Genomic DNA, 15831 nt, shown 5'->3' on the forward strand with positions numbered 1-15831 from the left:
CCCAGGACTCTCATGACTGACAGTACAAGATACCGGTACCTTATTATGGGCAGCTTAAAGGGCTAAAAAACGGGGGCCAAAATTTAAAACAAGGGCCAATCTAAAAAATAAAGAAACTCTCAGAAATACTTGTAGTATCAGAAATGAATGTAGTCTTTCAGATAAAAATGCAGTCTCTCCGAAAAAATATGTATTTTATAGAAATAAAAGTACTCTCAGAAATATATGAAATTCAGAAATGAATACATTACTCTGGACGAAGTCAGAATTAAATGTACCGGTATCTACTCCAACCAGAAATTTACATAATTGAGAAATAAGCCAACTCAGATATAAATATTGTTAATCAGCATAGATAAAGATTTTAGGAATATGAGACTCATTCAGAAGAAAAAACGTAATTGAAATAGCTGTATATTTACAAATGAATGTCGTTATTCAGCAAATAGAATACCTCGATCGCAAATAAAACAATTTCAAAATATGAGAAAACTCTAGAGATAACTACAGAAATAAAAGCAACCACAGAAATACAGTATAAGAATCATAAGTTTACGCAGAATTAAAACAATTCTTGGAAAAAACAATCACAGATTCGCATGCTTTTGCAGGAATGTATGCGGAATGTATGTTATCAAAAAATTATTTATTTCTGAGAGAGTCAGGGAGACTGCATTCATTTCTGAAAGACTACATGTATTTCTGAAATCATGGACCTACTGAGATACAAGTAATTGCTGAGTGTTTCTTTATTTTTTGAGATTATTATTTGTACCCTTTTGGCTGCCCATAACTGTAACTGTAAGAACGGACGTCGGACTGCCCAGCCAATACAGTTGGAAATCATGGCTTCAAAAGCTTCATTTGGTAATATATCGCCAGAAACATCAGCCCTTTTCATCTGTGACATGCAAGAGAAATTCAAACCAGCCATCAAATACTTTGATGATATAGCATTCGTGGCTAAACGACTCGTAAGTCATACTTAATTCTAACGTTAGAGATCCCAAACGTAAATTTCAGCACACGGGACTGGCGTGAGCTGAGCACTTGCAGGGCCCGGTGCCAGGGTAGGGAACTTACCCGATCCTGCCTCGCTGCCAGCACACAGCGCGCGTAGTTCCGTAGTCGGACCAATGCAATGCAAGACCCACTCATTCAATGAACAAGGTTATGATATAACCTTGTTCTCAGTTACATCTCCATGTGTGGCAAAATAAGGGTTGCAATGTTTGGCTTATTTTGGGCAATTCCATGGTAACGGAATTACAAATCAGAGAAATTTTGCTGTTATTTTTGCTCACAGCATCCAGGGGCCCGTTTCTCAACACCGTCATAAGTCTAACTTCTTGACTAAATCGGAGATAGTGAGCTACTTGTCCGCTAACCGTTTCACGAAGCCCTCTTTACCAAGATCGGGTACAACAACCTCGCTAAATATTTATGACACCTCCGAACCTGTCCTAACTTCTTTCTTAATGACGTAGTGGCATCACGTGGGTAGACTATGACATGCAAAAGTGCTTAGAAATTTTAAAATTATAATCTTACGTAATCAATCATAGAGGTTGAAATTACATCACAAAACAAGTGGGATAATGCATTCAATGATAATTGTAATACAAATAAACTAGAAAAAAATGTTGTTAAACGCCACAAAACCATTCATTTTGAAATAGTAAAATGATTTAATCGATAAAGATTCTACCACGTCAGGCCATCCATAACTGAACTCGTATTTGTTGTTTTCAGACCCCTATTAACAGTTGGATAAATTCTATCTCTAATTTATGCATATAAATTGTCAAATATCGTATGTTTCGGTATCAATAATTAAAAATGTTTCGTTAAATTATATTTTGATGACGTTTAGAATCATAAAAGACCGTATAATTATCATCATTTTACAAAGAAAAAACCATTATGGTTTACTTTCGTAAACTATTGAAATTGGATATCCCGGGGGGTACCCATCTCAACGTCCACAAGTGATTTTTTAGTCATGAAATGAATTATTCATAATTTAATTTTCTCTGCAATTGAATGCTCCAGTCTTCATGGTCTAGGTATGTATGATGCATAATTCACGTGTGCTATTATTTTGAAAAGATTTATTTCCCAATTTATCACAATATTTGCAATTTTGTCATAATTTTTAATTTTGAAAATTATGATATTTTGTGACTAAGGCTACGTCTCGTCTGCTCTTTTTACCGATAGTATCGATATCAAGGTATTCTAGTTAGGAAGCCTTTCGAGAAACAGGTTTAGTAAGATTGGAACTAACTCCGTGGTTGGTGGATAAAGATATGACTAACTTGTCCATGTGTTGAGAAACGGGCCCCAGATATCTCAATATTTTCCACTCACACATTGTACGAGGTTAGTATGTACTAACCTCGTACAATAGACCGTGTTTGACCCTGGATTTCAAAGTAGTCGGCAAACATCGCTTCATTGCTGAAGTAATATTTGCCGAAACTCCTTCTCGCTACGCACCGGGGCTCTTGCCGGTAAGTAGCAATAGATTAAAGAAATATGAAAATAATAATAAAATAATAATCATTAAAAAAAAACAAATTTCGCTTACCTCGGCCTCGAAAGTGACTTCGCTTGTCTCTTCCACGGAAATAAAAGGAAGCCCGTTGGTGGCGCTAATAATTTCACAAACTTGATTCAGCTCCTCGGTAATTTTATAACTGTATCTAAATTCTTTGAATGCGCAATCCTTATGATTAATTTACTAATTATGGGCACCAATGAATGAAATACCTTCAAAAACATAATTAAAGATTATTATTGGTGATGATAACACTTATTTGCAATGAATTTAAAAAGATGACTAATAAAAAAAAATGAAAATAATATACATGCCTGGAAAGAAACCAGCAGTACAGGATTTAACGAACGTCAATAATACGTATACGGTATCCCAAAGTCTATACAATGAAAAGATTGGACACTTCACGGACTTCGCGTAATGCCTTGCGTCGATTTGCGTGTAGAAGTAGTGTAGGTGCCTAGTCTTTCCCTTGTCGTGTCTTTGATATGAATATAAATCGCGCGCCCTCTTTAGGCGAAAATTGATATCCGCGCTGAGCAGTTTTCATCTCCGTAAAATCTTCACTAAAGATCAAGAAAATATACATGTTTTTTAAAAGAAACTTCAAGGAGAAGTCACGGAAGGATCTAAATGATTCGGTAAGTGTCATAGCAGAATGTGATATATAAAATTTTAAGTAATATTTTATGTAGGCAAAAGCCCAGAAAAGTTTAACTGTGTCGTGTGTGTCGCGTTGCATTCGACTGATATTCCTTCGCACGCGAGATGCTTTGAACCCATGGGTGAATATTTTCAAATTTTCTGAACCTAATACTTTGCATGGCCACTAGTGCTATATACTGAACCAAGATTTTTAGAAAACCCCTCACACGTTCAGATGTGAATGACGGATATGTGCTATGGTAACGGAATTACCAGAGAAATGAGTCATTTTGCAACCCAAAGTTTAGTAAAAGTTTCTCTTAAATCTACAACACACTAGCTCCAAGTTAATGTCTGATTCAATTCATTATAATGTCAACTTTATTTTGAAAGTAATTTATTCACAAATATCATCAACAAATTTTCATGATTGGTCTTTCTTTAGGGCAAGTACATGGTAACGGAATTACACATAATGGTAACGGAATTACGCCTCTGACATTTGGGAAGGAAAATTATATTTTTAAGCATTTAGGACTGGTGAAATGCCTCAATAAAGCTTGTTTATACATTCTTCTCTAATACTTAACACAATCTAAATACTTCACGTCTCTAATATTAAATAAAATATAAGTATATAGTACGTAATAGGTGGCTCTACCATGAATAAACATGATTTTACAAAATATTAGGGATCAGTGGTAATTAAATTTTAGTTCATTTTCAATTTTAGGGGTATTAGGACTTACTAGCCACTTTTTGCCTCCTGTACTGATGGAAAGAATTATGTAAAGGCAAAAAATCATCACTAGTAATCATGGTAACGGAATTACATGGACTACAGCCATACGTATACACATTAGGAATTTTACAAAAACTGAGGACAGCATGTTATCAGATCTGCATATTTAGTCAAAGATTTGTGTAGATGATAGTTTAAGATATTCTAAAGTATTTGAATACTCAAAAGAAACATAGTTTCACATACAATTGGCATCTTAAAACAGTTAAACTGAAAACTTTCTATTTGGTTGTTCAATAAATGATTTGAAAACAAGAAACAATGCTGAAACCTCATGAAAATAGTGTTGACATTTACATCTTGAAAAAATGTTGTGGACAACTAAGCAATTAATTGGTTCTTAATCAGTGCACCAATATAATTTTTTTTTAAGGTAAGGATTCATTTTCTGTCTATATGTAGCTCACTGAGGACTGCAATTATAGAAGATCTGAGTACATGTATAAAGTCAATATCGGACATCTTCCTGACAGATGTATTTCCCAAATGTGACCCTAAGAAACTGCAGTGATTTGATGATCTTATGTCATATTCATGAAATTAGTTGGTTTTCTTGGGCCATGATTTTTTATTATATAAGAATTTTTATCTTTTATATAAAATATGAAAATTTATCCGAGATGCATTTTTATCTTCCGTCTCTAAAGATATGTGACAAAGCAGTGCCTAGGATATAGACATGTTTATCGCGTATCCAATCATTGCATCACAGATGATGTGCCTGCACCAAATTTCCTTTGAAGAAAAAAAAAGAACTGCAAATAAGGTGGAGGCTACATGTATTCTCTCTATACATTTTCAATTTCAGCAATATTTCTAGGTCAATTCCTCAAGACTTTGAAATAAGAATAAAGGAAAATGATAAATCATTTAATCATTAGAGTACTACTCTAACATTATTCTTGTAGATTAAAGAAATATTTCAAATAATTTTATTGACTAATGTTGTTTATGAAATGAAATGAAGTACAAAATGATGTGATATTGACTTCATATTTTTGTTCATTTTTTTTTCAATTAAATCCCTGTAGGCACAGAATTTGATTTAATGCCATCTCACTCATTTGCCAAAACTCATGGCAGAAAGGCTTTTAATTGCTTGAATGAGATGAGTGCTACAAAAAACAGCCTTTCTCATTACAAATTGGTTCAAAAATAGGTTTGTGTCACAGAGATAAAACAAAGACAAAATAGTTATTGGAATACCATTTCGGAACGAATTTTAGGTGATTTTATATCACTTATTTTAATAGAGATAAAATATTTCATTTTATATCAGAATGTATATGAGAATACTACCACTGTCTCTTAGCATTTCTCTCACAGCAGAATGCTGTACATACATTTCTACCCATTTCAAACTGAGTTATGTTGCTGTTCTCAGATGTTTTGTTATTAATGATTATCACCATCCTCTCCTTAGAGAAGTGTTCACATTCTGTGTATCATCCTCACTTGAAGGGTCATCGTCGTTACTCACTTTATCCGTGAAGCAGTGATTATTGGATGATGCTGACTTTGCATGTTTCTGAGCATCCATTGCATACATGTAGGGGTGGAGCACATTATTGGTTTGGTGCTAATTAAGGCATCTTGAATATCTGTCAAATCCACCTTACTTGTGGAAATGTCATCTGTATAAAGATTTAGTATGATTTTTTGGCATGTGATTCTTGTAACATCTGTAAATTATGGATCTCACTTCAATCTTTTCCACTCATTACTTTTTACTGCTCGCTACACTGTTCGCCAATCAATGCCAGAGTCTGGTCCCTCACCATGGCTTGTTGCAAAGAATATCCAATCTTCCGTTGCAAGGACAGTTACACAGAAGATATCGCTTAAATTAGTAGGCGGTCCCTTCTGAAAACTATACCCATTTCTTTGAAGCAGAGAAATACTCCCAGCCGTCCCAGAATTTCTTTTACTGAAAAGTTCACTAAGTCTGTTGAGGGTGAATTGATCAGAGGCAATTACAAAAAAAAAGGAATGCCATTCTTTTCCAAAAGCACACACAGTTAACATGGTCACTTCGTAATTGTGCATCCAGTATTTTGGATCTCATTAGAACTGGTATTTGGCAATGACATTTTTTGCAAAATCAATCTAAATGAAAATTTTGTTAAGATCATCCTGCATAATCATTTTTCTACTCCTCCCCAAGAATTGATTGCCCATTAATCCTTTGTAAGGCATTCACCTACATTGTATGCTCCATCAATATACTTTATTGATGCTAATGTACATTATCTTGCCCTTTTTCTGAATGTTATACTAAGGCCATATTGAATGGGACTTGTTGTCAAGTAATTGTATAATTTCATCCTGATTTGGAGTGTAATTACTAATCAGAAGGCTTTTAATGTTTATAACTGTGATCTACAGCTAAGATATCAACATGCCATTGGAACAAAATTGGCTAATGCACACCCCTTTAAAGATATGATAATGGTAATTCCGTTACCATGTAATTCCGTTACCACAGTTACAGCAGAATTAGAAATGATGTTTCAAAAAAATGTTGCTCAGTCTTTAGCAAGTCACATGAAATCAGAGAATTCAGAATTATATAAAATTTAAGCAAGTATTTAGTTCATAGGAAAAACTTTTCAGTTTCATGGTAACGGAATTACATCCGTTTTTGTAGTAGATTGCAAAATTTTCTCTGAGAAATTTGAAAATACCCATGATAAAGACATTTGCTACTGGTAATTATTACACCTTCACACACAACATTAGGTGATTTTGAACCAAAATTGTAAAATATTTTTTTAGTTATCAAATTTATCCAAAATAATGTAAAATACGTGTTCTCTAATTGAAAATGGTCATCAAATTCAAAAGATTGCTCCGCAAAAACCGTAACAGATATTTGAAAAAGGTTTTCAGTTCCTTAAAATATAAGGTTTTGTGTAAAACGGACATTCACATTCAGATGCATATTATTAATTTTGAATTTTACTGTTTTTACCCTCTCCCATGTGGAATTGCCCTTTTATCTTTTTCTATGGGGCAAATGCTTGATTTTCTTACACTGTCACTGTCAGTTTCCAATATAATATTAATAAGTAGCTATATTACATGATTTTTTTTTTAAATACAGACAAATTATACATCACTTGAAAGGTTTTTTCAAGACAAATTCAATGGTGAAGACCAAATTACAATTGGAGCACCATAACTGAAGATATGGCCTCTTAAAGGGACGCTATGCGCGGAACTTTTCTGCCACCCAAGACAAGTACCCATTGGGTGGCAGATCTACAGGTACTTGTAGATCTAAGAAACTTCCATACTTTTTTTTCATGTAGGTTACTAACTTAATTTGACTAAAATGCAACACAAGAGGTGATCTTGTAGAGCATGGCTGTGTTACCTTTAGTCTTCCTCCTCCACGACCAAGTCCCCTGCTCTAAGGTCCTCCTCCAACTGGTATGTGTACACTGTCTCTGGAGATTCCGTGTACACTATATTAAACCACGATGGGTACCCTGGAACCTGAAAGAAGTTTTGCAAGACCATATTTTAATTCAAAATGACTTATCAAGTTTACATGATGCTGTTCCAGGGGCATTGATCCTGGTGTGGGGCAGCTCCCCTCCTCTATGAACATATTGGAGGGGGGCAAACATTTTGCGCCCCTTCCCCCAATTCGAAACATGGATCAACGCCACTGTGCACCACTTTAAAATAACATTTTCTGCATTTGCAAAAGAAAGCCAAGTACAGATACATGTATGAATGCAAAGACTAATCTGAAACATAAACAACTTACAGTGAAATAATGGAAATCATACATGCTTCAAAATAATGATAAAAACATTTTAAAGGATATCAAAACTCAACACAATTCACGATTCAAACACATGCAAAAACATCAAAACACTAATGGTTAACAAAATATAATTTTATTTGAGAATTCATCAAACATCAGGTAGAACTATGCAACTCTGTAAAAAAAGTAAAACTGGTGAAATACATGCAAAAAATAAAAATACAACACGCTTGCAAATAACACAAACATTCTTAATGAATTGAAAGCTCAAGAGTAACGCCATTCAATGCAGATCTGAAAACACAAACAAGAAAAACATCAAAGCATAACAGTGTTATTGAAATATACACAACAAAAAAAGTAAGTCCCCCCCTAAACAAACATCAATAATTTCCGAACCAATGCGAGTTTTTGATATATTTTTACATGAGCGTGTAGGTAATTTTATAAGCTACCCTCTGAGTAAATTTTGTGGACGTATCTTACGTCATGCTTCAGTGAGCACCGTCAGAAGGCAAAAATGTCACTTTTCAAAAGTCACAAGCAAAATATCATGACTTTGATTAAATTTTATTGGAACTAATTCCACATTCTCATTATGAAAAATAGTCAGAAGGCTTGTAAAAGGTACTTTCTAAAAGACGATACAACTTTTTTAGCTAAATTTCACGGTTGAATAAACTCAAGTCCAAATTTTCTATAAATGGATTTTTACACATTTCTATCAATAAAAATGCTAGAATATGATGACAGTTATTTTTGGGAAGACTATATTCAACAATATTCATCGTTTCACGGTTCAATGAACATTTATTGGAAACAAAAAATGCGATTTTCAAATATCGTAGGCAAGTATTGCTTCATTTTGGTTACTGAAAATGATCTTTTCTCAACTCTTTCGTTATGTTCATGACCAATTAACATGCTTCAATGATTCAAAGGTGTCAAATTAAACATTTACGCTTGAATGAACATGTGGAATGTGATTAGCTCTTTTTTACGTTATTGGAAAAAATGCAATTTGTAACTATGGATATCTGTCACAAAACTCCTTGCACAGTTCATTTGATTTGATTTTCATGAAAATCCCGATGTTTAATGCATCAGTGAGCACACAATATTCGAAAATTATGCAAATGAGAAGAAAGTTCAAGGCCTTGGCCCCACTCTGTACCGTATCGAATGGTTATTTTGGTGTGCGCACCTTTTGGATAGTGTGACTCTGAAGCCATGTGCGAAGTTTCATGAAATAACTGTTGGCAGAAGTAACAAAAACCGTCCATGAAACAAACCGTCATTTCATATTTGTTAAAATTTTGACTTCCTCTCTCATAGACTTGTGTACATTATGGGTGCATATGTTTAAGCATACGTAATCCCTTATTCAATATGGTGGAACTTTTTTTCAAGGCTGTCTTTAGCAATGTCGTTTGGCAGTAATGTTTATCAACCTATGGGCATAATTCTGTGCAAAAATGAAATCGATTTGTTAATTTATGGATGAGTGAGCACACATCAAAGTGGGAAAATTGGTATTTTCAATGTCACAGACTCATTTTAAATGGTAATAAAGTGAATATTGGGGGCAAATTTGGTTTCAAATGTGTCTTTAATTGCTGTTGTTTTATCATCCATCATTTCTATCACCAAACACTTTCCGAACTTTAACCATTTTCATGGTTGAGCGAGCACATTCGAAAACTTAGGAATGAATACTCTTTATACTGCATAAATGTATTCTTTTCCTAACAATTTCTTAGGATCAGTTGAATGTATGGACAGATCAGTGGTGGATCCAGAATTTTAAATGGGGGAGGGGCCTATAAACGGGGGAGCCATCAACTTTTTTCAAATTTTAACATGATCTAACAAGTTGTAGAAGATACTACCAAAAACCCCCTATGATGATATGTCACAATACAGGGGCCGCAGAGCAGTTTTCAAAGTGGGAGGGGGGGAGGGCTGGCCATGCAAAAAATCACAATCATATTACATTTTTGTATACTTGCTTATGGAAAAAACTGGGGGGCCCCAGCCCCCCCCCCCCCCCCCCCCCCCCCCCCCCCCCCCCCTTCCGCGGCCCCTGCAATACATCGTGCTCACTCAACCATGAACATACGATATCAAAATTTGGTCTGAAGTGGTTAAATGATGGATAGTAAAACAGCATAACACCATAAAATTCACCTAAAAACAAATTTTGCCCAACTTTGTATTTGCACAATCTGAAAAACGACTCTTGTGACTTTCAAAAATGGTCATTTTTAATTCAATCTTTAATTACTCATGCATGACTCAGCCGATCAATCTCATTTTTCCCCAGGAGTTGCTTAATGAGTGTAGAAAACCACCCATGAAATATCATATCTCAAAATAATTCGGTTCAAAAGTTACAGCAATTTGATTTAGGGGGGACTTACTTTTTTTGTTGTGTATAGAATGTTATTTTGGAAATTCCTCATAAAAGCAGATGAAACTATCTAAATTAACTGTAAAAGAAACAATTATCAAGATGTAAAAATAATTTGCAGATTGGATAGTGTTAATTTGAAGAATGAAGTAACCTGCTAAACAACGAACATGCAGCAGGTCTAAATGACCAGCAGAAACATTGCTGGAATAACCGTATGATAGGAGCAACGTTTGAATCAATTCCATGCGCTTGGTGAACGAAGAGATCAGAACGTGTAAATTTACACCAAGAACGCTTACTTGTGACACAACTGTTCCACTCCACCATTTGTCCCCTTCAATACTGAATCTATGCTGCACTTTCTTTCTAACCAGACCAGTTCCTGTCTCTTCCCTTTCTGCAGGTTCCTTGAGAAGACTCTCCCTGATCAACTTTTTTACATTCTGGGTCAGTTCATCTGGCGATAAATTCCTTCGCTTTTTCTCTGTTCCCAAATCTTCCATGACTGTGAAGTTGAATAAATGAGCTTCACTAGGTTTCTGTCCAAGCACATTTTTTCTGAATTTCAACTGGGCCTTCAAAAGAGCAACCTTTTCGGAGTGGGATAGTCTGACCAGTGCTTCATCGACCTTTTCTTCACTTTGGAGAAGACCCCAGCAGATAATGTCATTTGACTGTTTAATTTTAGCGTCCAGCTGCTTCTTCTTGGCTGCCTCTGCTTTCTCAAACTTCTCTCTCATCTGTTGTGCTTTCTGTTCTCCAATCTTGTTTCTCCTCTCCTGGAACTCTCGTTGGATCCTCTTCGCCTGTTTTCTGGACTCTCTGAGTATTTTCACCTCTTCTCCTTCAGTCTTGGCATCAAGCCACTGTTGTGTCTTATTGAAAGTAAACATGAGGCTTGCTTCAGCCGCAATCGTGGAAATATGTGGCTTTGTTCGCAGCATTTGATCATAAAATGCAAACATAGTCTCGCAATATTTGTTGTGTTTTGCTGTTCCTTTTGCTGAAGTCTTTACAACCTCTGGAACTGCCTGATATCTGCCTCCTGGTAAATGGTCATGAAACAATTTCTTGGTTAGTTTTGCCAAAGCAGGGAGAACGGATCCAAGAATAACTTCACAGTCCCCATCAAAATCTGAATCATTGATGAGCTCATGATACATGACATCATCCTTGATGGGCACATCTGGAAAAGGTCTTGCCTTTCCTTGCATAAACTCCTGCAAGTTTCCATTTGTCACATCACTCAAGAAGGTGAACAGCTGCAGGTAACGAGCATTCATATCGATGATGTGGATACTCGGGTCTTGAATCAAATTCCAAAGTGGAGTTGTGATAAGTTTGGATATTAGTCCTAAAGCTTTACAGCCCGCCATGAAAAATGGCACCTTCAGATCATACAAAACCCACGGTGCGCCACCATCCTTCTCCAAAAATTCTACCAAGTATTTGTGAAGGAAATAAACACAACATGCATTGTGGAAGATGATGTTAAAGCGGTTACCTCTGTATGGAGTTAAAGGCACACTTCGAAATCCATGTTCTTTCAGTGTATCGGCAACTACAACTGCGAAACGTCCGTGACAACTATTTTTCGCATCACCTCCATATGCAAAAATATTGCACGTATTTCGAATCATCCGTGACGTGCCAGCTTCCGTTGCTTTTCTGAATTTGGGGTCTTTGATTGGTACCCCATCCGCACCAAAATGGAGAGCGTCAACCTCTTTCAGTGTGTTGTTGGCAGTTTCAGCGATATGCACTAAGCTGTGTAGCCCACAAAAAAATTGTTCAGGCGTGTCAGCTGATCCTTCAGCCCTTCACTTAGCTCATTCCAGTCAGCAATCATTACTGGTAATATTTCAGATCGATACGTCTCCAGGAGTTTATTGAATTTCGTCTCTGTTGCTGCACGATCCGACATTGTATTTCTCAAATGGTATAGCAGATTTTGTGACGCAAGATTGTTCTGTGGATTATAGTAGACTTTATCGATGTCCCACAAGATTTGTTTGAAAGCATCGAGTGTGTCCTTTGCGGACTTTGTTGCCAGGTCCCGTAATCCTACAACGTAAGGCCTTCCAGTGTCATCTCTTATTGCATATGCTCCATACTTCTGGCCATATTTTGAAGATTCATCTGTTTCAAGGGTTGTGTGTTCACTACTCGACAACTCCTCAGCAATTTGCTTCTGTGCGATTACAAGCTGCTGTAAGTTTCGAATCGTTGAATGACTGGGCACTCTGTTGGGTTTTTTGTCCACAAGTTTCAGAACTTCTCTGACTACGTTTCCCACATGATTTATTCCAACATTTTCAGTCAATAAACTTTGAACACACCGTTGTGTTTGTGGGGTAAACTCTTTATTGTCTTCGTCGTATAGTTCTACTGTATCAGAGGTTACCTCTTCCTGCAGAACATCAATTCTATATTCCATTTCAATAACTTCCTTCCTAATATCTTCTATATCTTCTGTGTCAGCCGACTCCTGCTGAGTAACTTCCTCAGTATACTCTGGTTGTTTCTTTTCAAGTTCAGAACATTTCTCTCTATAATACTTGTGCTTTCCCCTTTCTCTTTTCAGTTGCAAGTTTTTCGCATGTATTCTCCTCATTAGAGTTTCTCGCTCTCTATTTGTATTTTCCATCTCTTTATTTTTATTTTCCATCTCGATATTGAGTTGCTTCACTCGTTCTTCTACTTCTTGTATTCTCTCATCTTTTCTTTTCATGTCACTCTGAACTGTCTCCACCAAAATGTCATGCGTGGATGGAGTGTGTAATCTACGAAGTTCACCCTCGAGGGTGGATGTGTGTGCCTCTGGCTCCTGTTCTTGTTGTTGTTGTTGTTCAATCCCATATCTAAAAGTCTCTTCTAAAAATGTATCTATTGCTTCCTTTCCTGTTTTTCTGTGCTGGCTTTTCAGAAGTTTTTTGTATTTCACATTCACCCTCTTCACTTTCTGTTTCAGGATGCCAACATTTTCATTTGTCTGTCCACCAAGCAACCATTTCACAACGTCATCACATGATCCTTTAGCCAGTCTATCAACAATGTCCCGTTTTTTTTACTTCACCAGCTGCCATTGTTACATATATTTAGTTGCTATTTTGTTATGAAATATTTAGTTCTATTCCCCTCCCGCCTCAAGTTCTCTTATTCGTGCTTCCATTCGGGCAATATCCTCCATTGAAAGGTCTGTCTGTGTTTCCTGACGAAAAGCAAGTGTGGAGAGTAATATAACAAGTCAGAAACACAGAACCTGCTGCAATGAAAATTTGCTGAGTTGTTTAAGTAATGTAAGAAAGCATACTGTGAATCTATGATTATGAATTCGTTCCCTGAAAAAGAAAGTATGTTAGAACAGCATTTAAATGAAAATTACAATTATTATTTAAAATATTCACATGATCATCATGTGAAATATTTTAGATAATAATGATGATGTACTTTAAAAAACAAACTAATTCATACTCATACTTACTTCCTCCTCAGTAAATGGAACAGGTGACAGGGACATCCGCTTCCTCTTTAGTGTGTTGTCCTTCGTGTACCAGTACAGATAGTTTCCTCTGTCCTCCAAATGTGAAGAGCTAGCTGACTCCCAACCTGATCCTGGGGGAGAAGAAAAAGCTGAATAACCTCGAGCAGTAGAAGCTGGTGCCTCGGGAGTTGTTGGTATAATTGTTGGGGGAGTTGTTGGTATAATTGTTTGGGAAGATGGGATGGAATCTGGTGAGTTCTGTCCACATTCAGTCACTGAAGATACTGGTGAAGATACCGGTGATGATGGCAACCTCTGTGCACATTCAAAGATTGAAGATGGTGATGATGATGGCAACCTCTGTGCACATTCAAAGATTGAAGATGGTGAAGATACCGGTGATGATGATGGCAACCTCTGTGCACATTCCTCATCAGACTGAAACATAAATTGAAAATAGTTGGGTAATAATCAACCAAAGGCATTAGAATGAGAACAGACAATTTTTAGCAATTTAAGCAAAATATAGTTGTATGAATTCATATTTTTCTTATTCAATCAGCTTCTATTTGTGAAAATATAGTATACAAGAAGAAAGATAACAAATTAGAATAAGACAAGAGAAGTGCATGGGACGCTTTGCGTTGTTAAAAAAAATTAATCAACTCTTGGGGGTCTCATTCCTCAACAGACTTTAATCAGAAAATAGAAATGAATGTCCCACTATACTTCCCGGTATCTGTAAGATTTATATCATTCAAAAGTAGAAAATTAAGTTTTGCAAGTAATTTTTTCTTTCTTTCTGTTTGTCCATGTTCACTCTGTATTCTGGATAATTACCATGATGTCTCAAACTTGTTTGCAGATCCGAGAATGTGAGATCAGACAGCTGGAGCTGCAACAGTAGCTAGAAATGTACTCCACTGCTTAGAATTATAGAATATATTAACATTAAATATATTGGAATATATAAAGTTAAAAAGCAAGTCTCTGACATTATCTGAATTTCTACTACATTTAAAATCACATTTACAAAATAATCTCCCTCCTAGTAAACATAATAAAACAGGAACCCATTATTGTGTACATCATGTGAATTGATGAGACAGCTTATTGATATGGTGACACAAAACAACAGAATATAGATATAGTCATGTATCTATTCATTTTAATACCAGTACCAGGCAGCAGTCAATGCATGGTCTGCGCCTGTACACCATGAAAAAAAATGAGACTGGAATTAAACATGCTTTAATTCCCGCCTGTTTTTTTTTCTTGAAATATTAAGTTGAAATTATCATTAATTTATCATCAATACCCATAATTCATGCAGAAATCAAATGCACAACTTATCACCTACAACTAATTTCAATGGGTTGATAACATACATGCATCAAGTACCACACCGACGGCCACCACGCCCACTCACTCCTTTCGGTCAGCCATGGCACCAAAATCACACTCAAGGCGGCACAACATGGGCTTGCATTCACCTCTTGCGCAGCTATGCGACACATTCTTATATATCAAAATTAGATTTTCTGATACAAATACACTTCAAAGAATTAATTTATATCTGATATTTGACTTTTCCCTGGGAAATATTCTCTTTATACAGCTTTGAAGTAAGAAAATAGAAACATGATTTACCTTAAGTGTCCAAAAAACTCCTTTTTGTAACAAAAAATATTGCCGACATTGAACTGAAATCATCACTAACTTGTAGAAAAAAGTCTGCCGATTTTAATGATACATAACACATGGTTATTTGATGCCCCTAGAGGGGGTCAACAAGTAAAAGTAACTTGCAAGATTAACCCGGTTCTGGAGTCATATTTTCCAAAATGGCAACTTCCATCGTGTGACGACGGACAGGTGGTGCTCTCGAAAACGGCCTTAAAAACAACATTTTGGCGATGCAAATGTGAGTAAATTGACTAGAAATAAGAAGTTTAGATATAAAAAAAAATCGTAACATTTTTTTGAAAAAAGGATTTGAAATGTTGATACACTGGCTCAATGAATTTTGCCCATTTTTGTGTGTTGGCAGAATAGGAAATGTGTTAAACGTGAACCCGTTGTGATCGCTATAATAAGATCATAACTTGACTCTTGACTATGTAAATTTGATTCTTTAAATTATTTTTTCTTA

At 35.8% G+C, this 15831-nt stretch overlaps 1 protein-coding gene across 1 annotated transcript in view; it reads left to right on the top strand.

Annotated features, from left to right (window-relative positions):
- Positions 1-769: 769 nt before the first annotated feature.
- The window catches only part of LOC121410235 (isochorismatase domain-containing protein 1-like), a 28025-nt gene continuing 12963 nt past the window's right edge, over positions 770-15831 (top strand). The window contains exon 1 of the mRNA XM_041602176.1: positions 770-974. Coding sequence (XP_041458110.1) covers positions 846-974 — 129 coding nt within the window. The 5' untranslated portion in view covers positions 770-845. The remainder of the gene's footprint in view (positions 975-15831) is intronic.

This window comes from Lytechinus variegatus, chromosome 3 (genome assembly GCF_018143015.1).
Source record: "Lytechinus variegatus isolate NC3 chromosome 3, Lvar_3.0, whole genome shotgun sequence".
NCBI classification, from domain to species: Eukaryota; Metazoa; Echinodermata; class Echinoidea; order Temnopleuroida; family Toxopneustidae; genus Lytechinus; species Lytechinus variegatus.